General features: G+C 40.9%; 1 protein-coding gene across 2 annotated transcripts in view; it reads right to left on the reverse strand.

The window, feature by feature from the left end:
* LOC107380514 (sucrase-isomaltase, intestinal) overlaps positions 1 to 21,181 on the reverse strand; it is a 138,047-nt gene that overhangs the window by 111,395 nt on the left and 5,471 nt on the right. For both annotated transcript variants that reach the window (XM_054742777.2, XM_054742776.2), the window contains exons 5-10: positions 20,757 to 20,866; positions 20,495 to 20,646; positions 7,625 to 7,796; positions 7,323 to 7,422; positions 5,321 to 5,433; positions 5,120 to 5,245 (exon numbers count right to left, since the gene is read on the reverse strand). In XM_054742777.2, the coding sequence (XP_054598752.1) occupies positions 5,120 to 5,245; positions 5,321 to 5,433; positions 7,323 to 7,422; positions 7,625 to 7,796; positions 20,495 to 20,646; positions 20,757 to 20,866 (773 nt within the window). The remainder of the gene's footprint in view (positions 1 to 5,119; positions 5,246 to 5,320; positions 5,434 to 7,322; positions 7,423 to 7,624; positions 7,797 to 20,494; positions 20,647 to 20,756; positions 20,867 to 21,181) is intronic.

Below are 21,181 nucleotides of genomic sequence, written 5' to 3' on the forward strand. Positions count from 1 at the left end.
TAAGCCAATCAGTAAAAGGTTTCCTATATAAGGGACCCAGAAAATTGTTTTTCACAACTTCAGATGGTGTTTTTCTTTTTGGGACTCTGGTAGTTTGTCCCAAAGTGAAAGTGGTAGAAGCCAGCCATTTCTCCTTTTCTCCAATGGTGTTCTGTGGCAAAATGAGTGGGAGAGTAATGAAAGTAGGAAGTACGGTGATTTGAAGAGACTGCCAACCGGATGGTCCTATCACTTGTTTCAGACCAAGCCATGTTCTTGGCTGAGATTTTTAGACAAATGCGAGTGAACCACCTCATTAATAATTTTTTCCCACCAAATTTTTATAGCTATAATTTGTTAGACCATTGTAAAGAGTTAGGAAATAATTATTTAAGACAGCTTGTTTTGCAGATTTGCCATTAATAATTTATTTAGTTAAGATGTCATTTGATCCTCAAAATTCACATTTGTATATTGTTTCAGATAGGATTCAATTATATTTATCCATCCATCTATCCATTTTCGTCCGAGCATCTGGGAACGTGTCGCGGGGGCAGTCGCCTAAGCAGAGAGGCTGAGACTTCCCTCTCCCCAGCCACTTGGGCCAGCTCTAAGGCATTCCCTGGCCAGCTGAGAAACATAATCCCTCCAGCCTGTCCTGGGTCTTCCTTTTGGTCTTTTCCTATTTGAAAGTGCGCGGAAAACCTCACTAGAGAGGCTTCCAAGAGACATCCTAACTAGATGCCCAAACCACATCAACTGGCACCTCGCAGTGTGGGAGAGAAGCAGATCTACTTCGAGTCTCTCCCAGATGACCGAGCTTCTCACCCTATCTCTTTGGGGAGCTCAAACACCCTGTGGAGAAAACCCATTTTGGCCACTTGTATCTGTGATCTCATTCTTTCAGTCACTAACCAAAGCTCATGACCATAAGTGAGGGTAGGAACGTAGATTGACCAGTAAATTGAGAGCTTTGGCTTCCGTCTCAGCTATCAATCTACCGATCGGTCTTTCACCCCATCTTTCCCTCACGCATGAACAAGACCCAGAGATACTTAAACTCCTCCACTTGGGACAGGACCTTGTCCATGACCTGAAGAAGGCATTCTAGCCTTTTCCAACTCAATCAGCTATTGAACTTCAGGCCACTTACATTTCCAGCGTGTTACCACTCACAGTTAGGAATATTTAGAATATTGATATGATTTTTACTTAAAGACAAAAAAATGTGTAACATTTTGTGAAATGTTTAAGCTGTTATTGCAAATTTACAGAACAAGCTAGGTTTTGAACGCAAAAAACAATCCCGAAACACTTACCACTCCTCAGGTACCTTCACTGAGACGCTTCTCCTGGAACTGGAAACCCAAATTGCCAGAGGAAACGAGATAGTACTAAACACCATTCACCATTTTCTAGGTCCAAATGCCTTTTGTTGTTTGTGGCAACAAATGGTGTTTTTTTTTTTTTTTAGTTTGTCCTAAAGTTTTTTAGTTTGTCCTAAAGTTGAAGTTGTAGCAGCCAGCTGTTCGTCCTTCTCTGCTAAAATTGAACAGAGAACCTTTCACGCCAGTGGTGTTGTGTTGCTAAATATGTGAGTGTGTGAGGACTTAGGAAAGTACGGGGGTTTAGCAAGACCAACAACCAGATGGTCCAGTAGTTGTCGGAGGTTTTTAGATGGATCCGTGAGAACCACTTTATACATTTTTTTTTATTTAAACTGTGTTAGAATGTTGTTAAGATGCATGAAAAAATGTTTTATGATAACTTGTTTTCCAAATTTTACTATTGCAACTTTAAATGTGAGTTAAAAAAAACTCCTGATTATCGGCACCAAAAACTTTTTCAGCTGTGCTGCAGCAAATTCTAACACATCCTTTGGTGATTCCTTTCTTTGCCAGCATGTGCCGTTATGCTTGGGCTGTGCTTGCCAACATATCTTTTCAGATCATTCAAGCAGATGGTTTGGAAGACTCTGCCAGATTTTTACTCTAATGGTAATCAGCTCCAGACATATTATGCAGAATGTGGTAATACCTAGTGTGGTCTCACTGTCGGCTATCAAACCTGTTCCTGAGTACAACAGGAAAAGGAGCAGCTGAAGAAGAACGCTTAGGATTTAAAGAGATTAAAGATTATCAGATGGAGGTACTAGGATTATTTTTTTATGGTATCTGATCTTTAAATAACTCTGCTCTCCAATACTAAGATCTCAATTGGCATCATCACAGCTGAGTCGTGTTTCATGGTAGACGTCAAAGGAATAAAATTGTTAGCTTTAGTTGTTAAAGGGAAAAAATACATGCATCAATCATCTTTTTGTTATGAAAGTGACTTTTTAGAGTGACTTACTTTCACAGGCTCGACAGAGAGAATGGCAGTCAGAACAGATTTTTATCACTCGGCTCAGTAGCGACAAGTTGTTGGAAGTATAGTTTTAGCATTCAGATAAGGATGAATGGGATAATAAAAGGAACTTGGGTCGATTGATCTTTCATCAACGCTAACATTCAGCGACGCTTGAAAAATGGTGGTTCCGGCGTTGAACCTACACAGGCCAGCAAGACTTTCCATTATTTGACAGAGAGCTGGATTACCCAATCTAAGCTAAAGGCCATTCCTATAACTCTGACTGTCTGTTGAACTCTAGCTTCAGCCTTCATATTACATCTTGCAAGATAGTAGAGTGGTAAAGAATCTGGCCTCTGAAAACACACAGTGGTGAATAGGCAATTGGAATTTTTATTTTTTAAAAAAGGAAAGGTGTATAAGTTGGAGTGTCACTAGCCCATATTTTCCTCCATAAAGTGTTTTTTATGAGAGCAGAGAATTTAAATGCATATTTTATAGGCTACTGTTTTAGCAACTTTTGGAATTTCAGGAAAAAAAGAAAACAGAAAAGCACTTGTATCACATAAAGTGAAGGTGTGCATTTACCCTGGGGATAGGGGGCAGTGCATACCAAAATCATTGCAAGCAAGCAGTGTTTTGGTCTTTGAGTAAGGCCTTACCAACAGATGGCTATTACGGTCAAAAATCCCTGGGAGCGTACTTTTCGGATGAGTACTTTGTCAGATTGTTCAACCTCCAGCAAAATGACAAGCACATCAGACTCTCATCACTAGCAGTGAGCTACTTGTTTAAAACCTTTATGAATGGTGAAAGTTTTGCAACCACTTGTAATAGAATAGAATAACCTTTATTGTCATTGCAACAAGTACAACGAAATTAGATGCAATCCCTGTGTTCGAAATTTAATTTACATTAGATAAACAAATAATTAGATTAAAGAAGAATATATATATATATATAAAAAGATAAAAGGAATCTATATATATATATATATATATATATATATATATATATATATATATATATATAAGAATAAAATAGGAGAGCAATGCTGCACATGAACTACTGCACTTAAATCAGTTCACACTGACTATGTGTGAAAGACGGCTAACAATATATACACAATAATATTGCACCTGCTTATTTATGTATTGCTCATAAAATTTGATTTAGAAGAAATGGGTGTTGGTGGTGGGAGTGGGGGGGTTAATTGCCATTCGGTAAATGTGTTTTGTCATCATGGGTTCCCCTAGAAGGAAACATAGCGTCTAATATGGCATTGCCCAGAGACTTAGACCCACTCTCATGTATTTTAGACCTGATTTTCATGATTTTTTGTTACAAAAATGACAATACTTTTGAACAACTGAGCATAATTTAATTAATTTCTAATGTTCCGATGGATATTGCCAGAGATTAACAGTAAAAACTGGGGATGAGCGAGTACACCACTATCTGCATCTGTATCTGTTCAACCATCTTAAATTATCTGTATCTTTATCTGTACTCGGAGTGGGCGTGGGCTAACCCGGAAATGGTTGTAGTTTAACCGGAAGTGGGTGTGGTTTACATCCATACTTTATTTTAAGTCTGATCAGAAGTTGCTATGTGTATTGTTTATTTGAAAACTATTTACAGAGCAGCCTCAGAGTTGAGATTAAATGTTTTTGATCACAATAGTAAAGGAACTATGACAGAATAGGTTTTTCAATAAAATCAGAACATTAATATTTAAGTGCATGAATTAAGAGAGAGAGAGAGAAGAAAAGGTCTTTTCTATAGTGCCTCTCAACATAAAAATCACGGGGCGCTTCACAAAAACAAAACATGTACAATTGTGATTAAAAAATGTAAAGAAAGAGAGAGTGAATAGGAAAGTGGGAGTGGATCCTGAGGAAGAGGAGAGAGAGAGATGCAAAAAAAAAAAAAAACGACCAGAGCGGAGGCAATGAGTGACTGACACAGCATGAGCCATTTTCAACTCTGTCTTGTCAAATGCACCACGTACATTATGAAAAAAGTAACTTTAAATAACTTTAAGGTAACTTTACAAAGAAGCAAACGGAAGAAAACATAGGGAGTACTGAAGAAACGTGAACAGTGAAGCAAGCACAGAGAGATCCGTTACTGTCTGTGTGTGTGCGTGGATGGACCGGATGCAGACTGTGCTGTGAGCTCCCGGCTGCAGAGTTTTGTGTGTAGGGAGGGGCGGGCGCTCTATGTGACTGGCCAATCACAGAGCGTGAAGACAGTCAGTTACCCAATGAGGATTTTCCTGCAGCACGATTACAGATATTTACGAGTTTTACTCATTTCATGCTCATACTCATCAAAAATGCTTTATCCGTACCGGATACTCGTCTGAAACGAGTATCCGGCTCATCCCTAGTAAAAACTACACATTGTCTCTTTAAACCAAATCAGGCTTTCTTTGTGAAAATTGGTTATTAAGTGATGATCTTAGCCACTTTTCATGATAAGAGTTGACAATTCACTTATAATTAGTATTGTAAACACAGAGAAAACAAACTGAGTATTTTTATGACCATTATTTTGGGTTGATAAGCTGCTAAAGTGCCACACATGAGGACATATTGTGCCAGACTTATGCTTGTTGTAGTGATTGTCACACATAATAAAATATGGTAAATGGACACAATACAGAGTTTACCATCATAAGACATGTGTACTTTATGAAGGTAAAATCATAGATATGGGAGGCGGCAGCAGATATTAAGAGGAGAACATTGTCAGATATTCTGGATATTAAAGGAAAGAGGACTCTTACATATGGAAGACCTATGGCACGATTCCTCTCCACTGTTTTCTTGACTTCATCCAGACTTCCATAGTCCCAACGAGAAAGTTGGAATCCCAGGGACCAGTAAGCAGGAATGACGGGTCTCCCAGTGAGCTGGGAAAAAAATGCATTGGATGTTATGATTTGTTTCATGTTGGGAATGTTCATGTTTTTCCCAAACAGAATCACCTCTAGGTACTCTTGCACCACTTGTTCGGGTGTGTCACCAAGGAAAATGTAGAAGTCAAGGATACCTCCGATGGTCCTGTAGGTCACAGCTGGGGCCGGCTGGAGAGTCACTTCTAGAACGAAGTAAAACAAACTAGAATGAACCAAAAATTGGTCTCATAAAAAGTGTGCGTAGTACATTTTGGGGACATTTTTCCACATGTAATATGGGACATTTGAAAATTGTGGGGACATTTTGCTGGTCCACATGAAAAAAGAACCTAATTCTTGGTTTGAGAGGTATGTATGTAAGTGTGTATGTTTGTAAGTGTTATAATATCAAGCATTTCTCATTTTTGGGTGGATGCTGTTTAGTATTACCCCTCAAATACCTAAACAACCAAAGCCAAAGTGACTTGCTGCCATATTTAAACTTGTTGATTGTAAAAGCAGAAGACATTATAGGGAGTTTGGAATGATGTGCAAATTAAGCATCATGTGTACGCCTACTTGAATACTTTTAAAATAATTTTCCTCTGCACATGTACACCTTGAATGTGTTGCACTTTTGACTTGAACTCATTTTACGTTTTATTTATTTCTTTGTTTTCTTAGTATGGGGTCAGCAACCCGCGGCTCTGGAGCCGTATATGGCTCTTCCATCCATCTGATGCGGCTCTCTGTGCTTGTAAAATAATAAATGGATATTTAAATAAAATGCTTTATATTTTACTGCATAAATTTTTACATCTGTATGCCAATTCTAAATGTAAAGATTGTCTGCTTAAACCTGAACAGGTCCAACCCGGTCTTACTGTGAGACCGGGTTGACGGGTCACGCTTGTGCGTAATCATAGGCGCTTGCTGAGCTGAAGAGGATATGAGATTCTGGGATTCTCCTCAGACGGCTCCTGGATGTGTCGCCACATTGGAAACAGGAACAAGCGCTATTCAGCCAAAGTTTCATAATCAGGGAACATTTTCTAAGTGACAAGTCTCTCTGAAAGACAGGGGTTGGAAAACACTCGCTTCAGTGGGAGGAATCTTCCCGCATGCGCTCTGGTTCTGCAACGTGCTCCAAGCCCCTCTCCACATCTTCAGCTCGCTGTGGACCTTGTGTAGTACACGCTGACAGTGAGCTGCGCTGAGCAGTGTCCATCTCAGATGTTCAGATGGAAATCTTTTCTTGGGTGATTTAGCTACATCTGCGATGTGCGTAGAATAAAATGTCAGTTCGTCTGCATGCGTCGGGGTAATTCTTTCTATTCTTTCTCCCTCAAAATAAATGGTCAAATACGGGAACTGTCCAGTCAACACAAGCCCTGCTTTTAACTGTTCTGTTTTCTTGTGAAAATAGATATAATTTAACTTGATTAACACCAGAGCCAGGCACTGCGCCGTTATCTCCGTCACTGTAAACAAGGGAAAAACAATTTGATCGGATCCTTTTCTGACCTTCCCCACCTACAAAGTTTAATTACAACAATCAAACATGACAGAGCCTGGATTTGTTTTCTGAACAGTCTAAACATGTTTTAAAAAGAAACGTATGACAAAAGTGGCACCTGCTCAGTAAAACCATCAACAGGGTGAAAAATATCAAAATATTGTAGGCAGAGACGGGCTACAACTTCTGGTTCCACTTTATATAAATCGTTTTATTGATTATCTTTTTTATGAAAGATAACTTTGACGTACACGAGCGACCGGTACCGGCTGCTGTCACCTGTTGTGATTGGTTAAAGCAGCTCTCTGCTGTCTGAGGGTAGGCCCTGCCCACAACGCTGCGGCTGCTGTGGCTCCCAGTGTTTTCTTTACTGTGGGAAATGGGTAGTAATGGCTCTTTGATGGGAACAGGTTGCCGACCCCTGTCTAGTACTATGATTATTATGCAGAATATCATTGCAAAAATTGATACTTTTAAATGTTTTATTTTCAAACTGTGTGCTTATTGATCCTGTGAACATCCCTGAGGACCAGGTAATGCATGTGGATGTGGGTGGATGTAAGTGTTTTTCTTTACCCATAGCATTGCTGTTCAGGAGAAAGACCCCAAATGACTTCCCACTCTCATCCTCCAGACAGAGGAAGAAGGGATAATGGCCATAGAGGTTATGTGTTCCCTGCAGAGAAAGCAAGAGGACATGGAAGGGTGCATGGGAGATTTAGTGACTGAGAGGGAGACTAGATTTCACAGTCTACTCAACTTGTTTATTTATTTTATGCCCATTTGAGATGGAGAACACTCATAGAAGGGGATCATCAGTAAAGGTGCATACATTTATGCACATTCCTTGAGATTTTGTGTGTTGTAGATGAATTTACCCCATTGGGAAAAGAATCTCTGGTGAAAATAGGCCAGGTTCTCCAGTTTGTGTCATGTCGGTATCTCGTATGTACATGCTCCCCCAGGCCGTAGATGTTATGAGATGGAAGCTTAGCTGACAGCTGTAGGTACTGGTCCGCAAACACCAGTGGAGCCATGGTGGTATCAAACCTGAAGATGATCAGGAAACACACACGTGATATTATAGATAGATAGACAGACATGATGAATATGAAGTTAGGCATAAAGAGGAAAGGAGAGGACAGGGGAAAAAAGAAAGAAAATAAGAATTAGGGCTGCAACAAACGATTATTTGGATAATCGATGAATCGGATGGGGTCTCGACACAATTAATCCGATTACATGGGGACATTTTTAAAAACTGCTAGGGAAACGTTATTTCTCTCCTTCCTTCACTTTATTAAACACAACATTATTAGAAAACAGTTCAATAGCAGAAAACAACATGCTATCACCTAAATTGTCTTACAGCTTCAGATAAGTTGCATTGCAATGCAAAAATGTAAGCATATCAACATGCTCCTGACTCAGGCTGGCTCGCTTCTTTGAGGCTATATTGCCAGCAGCAGAAAACAGACGCTCAGATGGAGTTGAGGTCCCTGGGATGGACAAGTAGGACCTTGCTAGCCTGGCCAAAATGGGATATCTGTCTTTGTTCTCTTTCCACCACTTCAATGGACTTCCTTATTTTGCAAGGTTCTTTTCTCCTATGTAACTGTGGACCTCATTCATCACTTGGACATTCTCATCATCACTAGCTTCCACATGCCCTTCCACTTGATGTCAAATGACTAATTTTCAAATTTAATTAAACATAGGCTGTAAATTAATCAAAATTAATCACTATTTCCAAAAATAACTGAAAAATTACCAACTAAAACAAAAGTAAATGAATGCCGCCCTCCTTGTGATGATGCCCTGGGCAACTGCCATAAAGTCACATCAAGAAATGCTGCTGATCATTCCAATGATCCCAAATAGACTCACATTAGGCCACATGAAAGCAACTGAACCCAAAAATACATTAACCAGTATATAACTGCACTCTCACGCAACATGCCTACAGCAACAGTTAGAAGAAAAGAAGAAGAAGAAAATATAATTTCTATAGCGCCTCTTAAGATAAAAATCACGAGGCCCTCCACAGTTAGGACTCCTCCCTCCCTTTTAAAAGCGTTTTCGCTTCTGAGGACATTGTGGTTGCAAAACCACATGCTAGTAGTCTGGCCCCGGTGTGATCAACCAGTTTCTGCGGGAATGTGATGGCGGAGCCGGTTCGCAGCAGCGCAAGTCTACGGGAGGATCCCCTCTGCCCCCCACCCCCCACCCATCCAATAAGCGTTGCGCTTACGATTTTATAGACTTTTTTTTTTTACGAGCTTAGGGCATGTCTAGCCTGTGTAATAATCCGGGGCTTGGGTGAATCACTTTTGAAAAGTTTTTAACTTACCCGGACACAGAGCTCTCTCCTCCCTCGCTAATGATTCCGACATGCTTGCATTTAAGATGCTGCATCATCACTGTTGTACTCCCGTGCCAAGCCAAGAATTGCGTCATCGATTCGTTGTGTCGCACAACTCTTCTTTGCTGCTGAAAATATAGCCTCAAAGAAGCGAGCCAGCCTGAGTCAGGAGCATGTTGATATGCTTACATTTTTGCATTGCAATGCAACTTATCTGAAGCTGTAAGACAATTTAAGTGATAGCATGTTGTTTTCTGCTATTTAACTGTTTTTTAATAATGTTGTGTTTAATAAAGTGAAGGAAGGAGAGAAATAAAGGTTCCCTAGCAGTTTTTAAATATTTCCCCATGCAATCCGATTAATCGATTAATCGTGTCGAGACCCCATCCGATTCATCGATCATCCAAATAATCGTTTGTTGCAGCCCTATTGCCAACACTTTTAATAATCGATGTTCATCGAATTTATCGATTCATTGTTGCAGCCCTAATGAGGATACAATATAGTGAGAGGAGAGAGCAGGAATGAGACCAGAACTTGTGAAAAAAAATCTTTTCAAAGATGGAAAAACAACAGGGAGAAGACAGGCCACCCTATCAAGCTCTAATAAGCCCTCAGGGCTGCATTTCTTCAAAACAAGACATGCTCTGGTAGCTGAAATACTGACGCTGCAAACAGCTGTCAGAACACACAAGCAAAGGTTGTTGATGCAGTAAATATACATTGTTAATGAATAATTATGAAAACATATGGCTGGAAACAAGGAATGCTGTTTATCGGTGAATGCTTTTCACAGGAAAAAAAAGAGAAAAAGCATCATTTTAAATGTTATCTTTTAGACTGTAAGCTTTCCATATTGCCAGAGCAGAACCCTCATGAGGCAGGAATGATCTTAAAGTCACACGCACAATCAGTATTTATGGGTTAAATGCTTGATGCTTGGTATATTTATTGCATTTTTATTGGCTATGTTGTTAATTTATGTATGGGTATAAAAGTAGAATAAAAGTAAATATTTAAACCCCGGTATCACTCATTATGAACATGCATACATTCATCAATGCGGACATTCTTTTAAAGGCATTACCAACAAATTAGACTTGTAAAATAAAAGCTTAAAAGTGACAATGTGTAGTTGTTACTGTTAATCTCTGTAAATACCTATCAAAATGTTGTTGAAAATGTATAAAATGATGCCCAGTTGTGGAAAAATATTGGCTGCTTCGAAACATACAATCATAAAAATCAGGTCTAACATAAAAGGAAGTGGGCCTAAGGCCCAATCCCAATACCCCTTGCGCCCTTCAATTGCACTTTCCCGACCAGGGTGCAAGTATGTTGGGTGCATCGACATATATACTGGACAATGCATTTCCAAAGGCTCCAAAAATAAGTTTTTAAGCCAAAATGAGAGGTGGCTACCACCGCCATTTTGTCACAGGTTCCATCAAGCCCAGACAATTCCACAAAAGGGAAAAGAGGTGGAGTTGAGGGTGGGGCTGTAAGGCTTGGAACAAATGACAACACCCGTCGAACTGAAGCAATGTAGCTAAAAGCTAACCCAAAGCTAACGCGGAAGTGGGAGCTTAGCAAACGGAGGTAGCTACCTAGCTACAACCGGAGTTAACTGTGCACAATACCGGAGCTTCTGTGTCAGAGATACGCCGGGCTGACCGCTGGGTAAAACCGGGTGGAACACAGAGGTCTCCCGAGAGCTCCACAAGCTGGCAGCTGCGCAGCAGATAAGCTCCACTGCGATCAGAGATGGGCGGAGCTGCAGCTGGGGAGAACTGGGTGGAAAACACCGGTTTCCATCTGAGAGCTCCACAAGCCGGCAGCCGCGCAGCAGACATGCGTTATGATTAGAGATGCGCCAAGCTACCGGTGAAGGGAGGGAGTCCATACCGATAGTCGGAACCCAGCTCCACCAACATGTCATATTTCAACCCATTTTCAAAAATGCAGTGTTCTGTTAAATGCACTGGGTTTTACCCTATTACATTTAAATTTCATGGTTAAACAGTACATGTTAAAATCTATGCTTAGCTCGGCAGTGACCTAAAATACATAAATATATTTTACTTACCGAAAAAAAATGAAGTGGAGACTCCTTGGACGCTCTATTAGTGCATTTATCACAGAAAGTCATTTTGTCCTACAATTGCACCAATAATATCCAAAAAGAATGCACAAACACTACAACTAATGGTCTGAGTTGGTAGACTAAAAATCGCGGAACAGTTTTCAGGCGAGGCCGAGGCTGAGGCCTTGGCTGGAGCTAGCTCTGCGGTCATGTAGGTCTGATGTTCATTAATTAATCAGAATTTTTGGCATTTAATAAACTTAAACAGAAGAGTTACAAAAAAATTCACCCCCTCAGAGTTGTCATGAGTGTAAACTAGATCTATTAAACCTAAAACATGTTCTGGTACCAGGCTGTAAACATGTTTATTTCTGCTGTGAAATTGGTATTTTTAACATGTCTTGGGACCACATAGGTCAATGCGCGTTTGCGAACTATGGACCTCGTACATCACCGCGTGCTCCATAAACTGAACTGTATGGCCGGCGGTGAGATGCCTTTGTGTCCCCTCGTGGAGTTAACCGCCCACCGATCTTCCTCCTTCTACACTACTACCTCTCGCATGGACGACATCATCATTGCGTACCACCTGCGTGAGTGGCTTCTTCTCGTTATGCGCGTTGGGGACTATCCCGTTTCCTATCCTCTTTGTGCCTGACCAGGATCAAAGACCAAAGGCTCCAGGATCCAAGACAAAGACCAAAGACAAAGGCGTCCAAGGAGACCAACGTCCTAAGGGACAAGCCCACCTGTGCTTCCGACAATCAAGTCGACCGAGAACCGTCGACCTACGTTCATGAGGGACAAACCCATCTGTGCTTCCGACGATCGAGCTTTGGGCACGATCCCCGAAACCAAAAGAGGGAATGTTGAGGGTCTGACCTCATGAGGAAATTACTATGCAGTGATTTTCTCCAAAATGACTGTGCTTAAATTGCTCTGAAAAGCAAATAGTCACATCAGCGCCAAGAAACTTCATTTCCCATGATGCTTTGCACACGGAAGCATTGTGATGATGTCACCACCTCATACCAGAAACACGTTCTGCGCATGTGCGGGAGGCCGAGGAGCTTTTCCCGCGAACTAAGACCATAAATCTTCAGCAAAGACAAAGAAACCTCGTTCTTTTGCCCAGGATACTTGGCGGTAAGGACACGCTTGTCGAACGCTCCGACTCCCTTGAGCACGCGGAAGCTCTAAGTGCCCAAGATTGAGCCACGCAACCGCTGGAATCCACTCCAACTCCATCGGGACCTGACTGGGAACGAGCGGCGCTCCATCCAGCTCTCAGAGACGCTGTAAGTTGTCAAACTCAGCACAAAAGAAACTTCGTTCTCTTTGTGTCCAGCCCGTGGAGAAACACTCCCGGAGAACGCCAAAACAGCGGAGAAAGCCATCAAACCGACGGACGACGCCAAACTGCGGAGAAACACGGAGAACCGTCAAATCAAAAGAGGGAGGGACGCCTCGCTCTTCTGGTGATCAGAAACTCATCTCTTTCTCTCATTCTTTCCTTCTCCCGTTTCCTCTATAGTCCAGAATAAGCAATAAAACCGCGTCTATTGCTTAAAAGTAGCTTCGTGTTTTCCTCTTTCGTTCCCAAACACGTCCGTCGGGTCATTTTGAAAGAATAAACTGCTTGTTGATCATTGTTTGGTATCTTTAAATGTTTTCTGCTTGGCCACGTGGTTAAACTAAAAGATATTAACTTGTGATTAATCTTTTGTGTTGTTTCATGATCCTTTGAAATGTTTTGAGTGATTTAAGGTTAAGTTACTACTGATTCTAAGTGCCTTGGAAGTTAAAGTGCAAGTTGCCACCCACACTTTAGCCAGACAAAGGGGTCAGCCATCTTGCATACAGACTCCATTTTAGAAACACACACACACATACATACACATAAAACACCTTGAACATTATTTTGAATATACATCCTTTTATTATATCACATGGTTATTATTCATTTATGCCACTGTTTATTCATTTGACAAATTGTTAATTAAACGTTATAAAATTCAGATTTTCGTCTCCAGTAGCTTTGTTGTGTCGAAGAGAGGTCTCTGCTCCGAGGATTCTACGAACTTCAAGAAAGACTGATAAGAGTTTTGGATTCAATTTTTCCCCGGTTAAAGGGGAATGGTGCCCCGTATATCTAAGAATATCTTAATTAATTAATAAATCAGTAAATATTCCCATATTTACAGAATTTATTGAAGAATCCAAAAGTAAGTTAAAGCTTACGAATTGTTCGCTCCTAATAACCCCAACACATGGGAGTCAATGAGAATTTTTCTCGCTTTTGACACCAGCCCCCAGCGGATGAGGGTGGAACTGCAATTTTTCTCACTTCCGTGTTGGCCTCAATTTCAGACCCGAATTATGGGGGCTTGGTTGGGTGTCCTGATTCTCAAGTGCGGAAGTTGACCACGCCCCTATTGCACCCTTTCGTCTTCCGGCTCTTGGAGAGTACAGACGCTTTTTTCCTCTTCTCCTCCCTATCTTATCCCAAGGCTCTTTGTCTGTCTTTGGGTGGACGGCACTTCTGCATTTTTTCTGTAAACTGGAAATTATTAAAAATGGATCTGGTCAGTTGGTCTTTCAATGCAATTGACAAGATTTTTTCAACGATGAGAATGGGAGAAGGGGCTCCTGGTTGCTCCTCTGGGACAGAGCAAGCTGGGCATATCATGGACTCCTGGAAACAATTGAACTTGATCTGCCTCTCCCAGCTGTCTGTAGAGGATTCTGAAGATGCCTGGATATTTGTTGTGTTGGTGTCAGGTTTCCTGCATTTTGGCCTGATCTGGCTTACCGGAAAATTAATGAGCTGTCGAGGAATATTGGCTCAATCCCGGAGCTCAGAGATGGATTACACTGCGCTGTGAATGCACACTTATATAATTGTCGAGATGAGTCGTAAGCTTGGAACTTAGGCTGAGATTCAGACTCTGGCATTTTGACCCTACTGAGCATCTATTGGTGAGGTCTTACTCCAACACAAAACTACAGCTTGCCAAGATTAAAGTATCTACTGCCCCCATCGCCATGAAAAATACACACCGTCACTTAAAGGATGGGCTATAAAAGGACATATAAAAGACAGCTTGTTATTGAAGACAACGTGAAGCAATGTTGTTAAAAAACTTTGCGTTACCATGCTTGTCTTGGTTGTAAAGGAAAGGGATTTTCTAACTTCAAACTCATTACATTTTTTGTAAGAATAGTAACACTGCATAAAAAACATCAAAAGAAAACATTTAAACTTTTTTCAAATGTAGCTCTATGAAACCTGAGCCAGTCAATAGCAGAAATAGCTTTGATACAATTCTTACATCTATGAGTGTGTGATTCTTGTAAAGAAGATATAAATGCTGTGATTGGAAACAGCTATATTAGCTTTCCATTTACAGTTAAATCACCTTGGGAGAAAAATAAAAACACTATCATTTACGTGCCAGAAGGTATCACAGATAACCATGAAAGGTCTAAAATGCTCGTATCAAAGTTTGAACTGCATCTAAATCAAAAGGAACTGCTTTCAGACACCAACACCATGCCAGTGCATTGCACACATCACGTCGTTTCTTATTGACCAGAATTATGCTAGTGGGGTTACCATGGCAATGAAGCAAACAGAACAGAAGTTATGTGAAACTTGAAAAAAAAAAATTAAATCCACAGAACAGTGTGCAAATGTCCATGTATGGCAGCAATTTAGCTTAGACCGAGACTGTAAAGGCTCAGGAACCATTTGGATCCATTAGCTGATTATTGAAACTTTTCACAATTTTCTAATAGACTGAGATTTGGAATGTGGCGTTTTCATAAGCTCTAAGCCATACTCATCATCATTATAGCAAAGGCTTGAAATATCTGATTTTGCATAGAATGAGTCAATCTCATATTTCACCCTTTAAGCTGAATTTCTGAGACAAATAAACTTTTACATAATAATGCCATTTTTCGAGTTTTGTGTTTTTTCCAAAATAGACATGCTTAGCCATGGAGCTCAGTGTTGGTTTACCTCTTACACTGTTTTCACTGGTCTTGTAAAAAGATAATCCTTTGTTTTAATTAATTTTATTTTGAGGCCAATTGCTACAATTGTTTTATGACTGCCTCTATTTAGAGTTTCTTTTTTTCCTTAAAATGTGCAACTTGTTACATTAAATCATTTGACCCATTTGACAAAACCAATAGTATTATAATATATATGTTCAGAAAACCTTTTTATGAGGTATAATCAGAGGTGGAAAGAGTACTAAAATTTCCTACTTAAGTACGAGTACCAATACTTTGATAATTTTTTACTCAATTACAAGTAAAAGTACTTGCCTAAATTTTTACTCAAGTAAAAGTAAAAAGTATCTTAAACAAAATGTACTCAAAGTAAAAGTTACTTAGTTACATTTTTGTCAGCGTAAGGATGGCTACATCTAAGTAGTGCTAAATCACAATGCCAGTTCACAATTCGCTCGTGTGTGTGTGTGTGCACACACACTCAAACACGCACAGCTTGAAGGAGGGATTTCTATCCAATCAGTGAGAACAGGACGTGCACATTGATTGGATGAGGTTTTTCTAGGATGGTAAGTTTCAATTGTGATGAAAATTATTCTTTATTTTAGATGGCATCAGCATGTGAGGTATCTCAATGTTGTCATGACAAAACTCTAACATGAGACTGTGCTCTAACCTGTCACATAACAAGCTAAATGCAGTAAAACATTTCAGATGGACCGTATGACAGCTGCTAACGTTGGCCCTGCCCTACTTTACCTCTACATTACAGTTCCTTTATCCATGTCCATCCTAGAGCTCCTCTCTGACCTTCATGCTTATTTAGAGCAGCTGATTTTTAAAGTTAGCAGAGTTCATCCTTGGTAGTGGGTTCACTCACTCATTTAACCGATCACCACTGAAATCAGTTTTTTCATTCCAATCCTCCTAAATAATCCTCCAACCATCCAGCTGGAATCCTTAAGGGTCCCGTAACATCCATCCTGTCAGAATAGGCCTTGGGAGCCCAGGTGTTACTAGAACTAATGGTGTCTCCTCACCAGCGTGAGCCTCCACACTGTGAAGGTTGGTCTCCAAACATGAACTTTAAATTCATGCATTTATCTCGTCTTGTAACACTTTAACATGTTTTAAAAGACTTGTATCATGATAAGTTACAACTCCTAGACCAAAGATAAGATAAAACATTATCGTAAACACTATAGAGACGTCATTATTTATGAAATAGAGGTTATTTTCCTGAGCCATTACTGCAGCCAAGATATAGGATTTGATGAAATCACGCTGTCTCATGCAGTTCTATATGCATAACACACACACACACACACACACACACACGCAAGCGCGTGCGCACGCACACACTGCAGCATGTTAGAATCATTTGAATGACTAATTTAACTACACTGAACTGTTTTTGTAATAATTTAATCTCTTATTCTGGAGTAAAATAAAGAAACAAGCTAAATCATCACATATCTGTGGCATCAAGGAGCAACTTCTGAGTTCAAACACAGGGATGGAGCACAATGTTTCCACCTGAACAGTATCAGGATGTTTTAACTCACAGAGGCCTGCAGGTCTTCTGTTTTATGAGCAGAGTGCTGAGAATCCGCTTGTTAGGAGAGCTAAATGTTATTTTGCCGCTGCCGTGCGGAGCGGTAGAGAAACACAATTCAAACACGGAACCGAGTCTGGCTACCGAACCGAGCAGAATTCTGATGACGCCACACCGGTGCACGAAAGTGTGGGATCCAACCCACAGGAGAGGAGGTAAACAGCGAGTTGAGGAACTGAACCGATGTCTTTGAACTAAAGTGTACACCCCCATGGTTTAGATGCAGCGCTCATGCAGGTGTCTCTTTCCTTTCCGATGCTGCTACACGCAATATTTTTAATTTATTAAGCCTATAATTTATTTTTACTCAGTAACGGATATGATTTAAAATGTAGCGAATTACAATTATTTTTTAAAAACGTACTCAAGTAAAAGTAAAAGTACAGCTTTTAAAAACGACTTAAAAAGTATAAATATACAAAAAAGCTACTCAGTTACAGTAACGTGAGTAAATGTAATTTGTTACTTTCCACCTCTGGGTATAATTCTCAAGGATTGTGCATTAAAACACAGCAACACAACAAAACTCCCTAATTTCCTGCAAAAGTGTTTTGAGCTTCAAATAGTGCCAGGTGTGTATCAGTCTACCTTTCTCACAGGCAGTCCCATAACTGTAGACTCTAGTACCTCAAATTATTTTCATAGAGGAAAAATGCAGTGTTAGTCAAGACAGGGAGGGGAAAGAATGGAATGGCCTGACATAAGTCCAGACCTCAATGTATCTGAATATTTGTGGGATCCGCTTGACCAACACCAATATGCTGGGTGACTTTCAGCAGCTCCTGCCTAAAGAATGGGATGTCATTCCACAGACAGCAGGACCATGCTGGTGATGAGCACGAGGAAAGGATAATGTAAACATGGTAATAGACACGTTACAACTCACAACTATAAGCTGAAATATTAAGTCAACATAAAAATATAAACACTCAATATGTATTAGGATTAGCTAGCTTAATGTAAAGGTGCCATAGTGCACCAATTGTCCAGCAGGATCGCTATAAGTGTGATCTCCTAGCAGCAACATTCAGTTCAGTGATGGCTCTTGCATAAAAGCCGTTTAACAGCCTGCTGGTGCATGTTTTTATTGCCCTGTATTGTTTACCAGATGGAAGAAGTTTGAAGGGATGATTAGCAGGGTGGGTTGAGTCCTTTAGGATGTTTGTGGATTTCCGAAGGCAGCGAGTGGTGAAGATGCCATCCAGGGCAGGCAGGTGAGTGTTTGTTATTTTCTCTGCAGTTTTGATTACTCTCTGCAGGGCGTTCCTCTCAGCTGCAGAGCTGCTGCTGTACCACACCAGGATGCAGTTGGTCAGGACACTCTCTATGGAGCAGTGATAAAACCACACCAGCAGGTTTTGTGGCAGGTTGATCTTCCTGAGAGCTTCCTGTGTGTCTTCTTTATCAGCCATTTGGTTGTGTGTGTCCATGTGAGGACGTCTGATATATCTGTGTCCAGGAACTTGAACTGCGACACCCTCTCCACCTGCTCTCCTTTTTTTGTGAGCGACTGGTGCTCTACCTTTTTCCTTTTTCAGTCAATTATGATTAATTGGGTTTTGTTGGTGTCCAGGGTCAGATTGTTACCTGTAAACCAGTCCACCAGCTGCTGCACTTCTTCCCTGTGTGCTGACTAATTTCCCTGACTGATTAGGCCCACCACGGTTGTATCATCAGTAAACTTAATGATAACGTTTGTGTTGTGGGTGGGCTTACAGTCACGTGTGTACAAAAAGACACTCAGTACACAGCCTTGTGGGGCTCCTGTGCTGAGGGACAGAGAGGAGGAATGGTGGTGGCCTAACTTAACAGACTGTGGTCAGTTTGTTAAAAAGTCTGCTCGACTCGTCTGTGGAATGACATCCCCCCCCCCACCCCCACCACCCACCCACCCCCCGCCACCTGTCTTTCACCGACCCAGCGGTTTCTCCCCCTCCAGCTCCAGTTGCCGTGGATTACACCCCTGGGGCTGAATCAATCACCAGCGGAGTTTTCAACGGCCCGATCACCGCCACCACATCCCTCCCCACGGAGGTGACGCGGGACATCAGACAAGGTAAGGGCTGGATGGGTTGCTTGTGTTACCGCGTCATTGCTGACAGACTCCCTGTTGCTGCGTGCTGAAGCCACGCTTTCCGTCTCGCTAGAAGACCGCAGATCATCCGAATCTGCCAGTACTTGACGAAGAGCTTCGTCAGCACTGAACATTCCTCTCGGCATTGTTTTTTTCCCTCTACCACTCGCTCGCTCCCACTTGCTCTGACAACCTCCGCGACTCTGCGACTGGTGGGCAGGGATCCTGCTCTAAATGCTTGAAAAGTTTCAATAGTAACACACCCACAAATGCTGCTTGGACTGAAGTTACAGGTGTCTGCCACCCCGCAGTGTAACATATTAACTGCATGAGGGCTCATTTCTGCTGCTGTGGCTTATTAAATCCAACACTGCTGCTTGTCGCAATTTTGCGACTTTGGCACTTAAAGGGTTAAAACATTTTTAGGTATATTTAACCCCAACTCTAACCCTAGAACCGATCTCAGTTCTGCTCTCTCTCTCACGCCAACCCCTTAAACAAATGGGTCATAATCAATTAAACAAGTCAACCAAGTGTTCATCACTGGCTTTGACAGTTACAAATTCAATTTAGTTATTAACAACAATTCATATGTTGTAACATTCAATGAAAGCTGCAAACAATGTTTTTCAAAGATAAAATCAAATTCATGAAAAATACATGTAAATGTTCTATGGTGTCATAGTTGGTTAGCACCGTTACACTGCCTGAAGAAGACTGTAGGGTCAGCACGTGGATGATTTGCTTGTCGCATGCATTTTAGGTGAATGGTTATAGTCCAATGTGTTATAAACACTATTATAAACCAAAAGAGCATTGGGCTCCACTGGAAGCTCTCAACCTACACACCCAGGAAGAGCTAGAAAACAGATCCAGTTTCAACCTGTATTACATTATTTATATAGATGCTCATCATACTGACACTTCTTTTGAGAGGAGCACCGATTGTTCATGTGCTCCAGGAAGCTGCGTCCTGCACATGTCTAAAGTAACATTCTTAAAGTCGAGCCACCCAAAAAATGTAATAAATCAACCATTCATGCCCGCTCATATTCTCTGAAATGCTCTGTCTTCTACTTGTGTCTGACATACTTTGCTGCACTGGAGCTCTAAAACCTGTGCCCCGGTGACTTCCCCTCACTTCCGCAGCCGCACAGTGCACACTCTGCTACTTACAGCATCCTTGATTTCTCACATCTCTTCTTCAGATGAGAAGCCCAGAATCAGCTCTATGGATCCTTCTTAGTCTGGTCAGCAACTTCTGGCAATAAATCAAAATTTCCGCAGCTCAAATGTTCCTATATTATGTTTTATGTCTTGCGACATGCAATTTACTTCCATATTTGCATGCAAATTTTTCCCCAACACATAGACCACAGTGTCACCATAAAAATACTCACAATGATGCCTTTTCTCAGTATGATTAATACCTCTGTTTCTGAAGCTGGGACTGCTGAATGCAGGTAGCATAGTGTTCCATATGTATATATATATTTTTTTTGTTTGTTTGTTTTGGGCCAATGACATTGTAAGGCCTTGGTAGCAGCGTACCCAACACAAGCACACAGAAAATGCACACTCAGTCAGCACTCACAAGACTTTTTTGTTCTCCTGTCTGCGCACAGTCAGTCCAAAGGGGTTTTGTCTGATCTCCAGTGTATTGCTGATGGGGCTGGATGGGTTGCTCCCAACGCTAGGGATATGCTTGTGAGGTACCTCAAATCTCTTATTCAGGGCATCAGAGATCTGAGAGAAAAAAAAATCACCTATTCAGGCATTGTATGCAGAGCCCTCTACGTATCCTTTTACAGTGTTAAAAAAAGATACAGAGAGAGTTGGAGTGTGTAAGGGTTCACCTTAAATCGAAGTCGATTGTTTGTCTGCATTTCTGCATGAAATGAGAGCTGCTGTATGTCCCCACCAAATAAAGAAGGGGAGAATAATCTCCTTAGTTGGGCATTTATTACTGAAAAATAAAATAGAACAAAACAAAAGAAAATTACTGTTGAAATTTTGATGCAGAAGAGTGAAAATTATAATCACTTAGTCGCATTTTCTGAAAAAATAAATAATTAAAATAAAAACATGGCACAGCAGAGATAATTTATAACTGGCAATAAGCATTCTGTCGTCCTTTCTAAATGTTACTTTTTTTGCTTTTCTAAAACGTATTATGAAACTACTAGCATAAGAGTGCTAGTAGTTAGGAAGCATGGAAAAAAATCCAAAAAGCTGCTAACGTTCACCAGCTGATCTTAAGGGCATTTTTATGCCCTCTGGT

Source organism: Nothobranchius furzeri, chromosome 13, assembly GCF_043380555.1.
Source record: "Nothobranchius furzeri strain GRZ-AD chromosome 13, NfurGRZ-RIMD1, whole genome shotgun sequence".
In the NCBI taxonomy this organism is placed as follows: domain Eukaryota; kingdom Metazoa; phylum Chordata; class Actinopteri; order Cyprinodontiformes; family Nothobranchiidae; genus Nothobranchius; species Nothobranchius furzeri.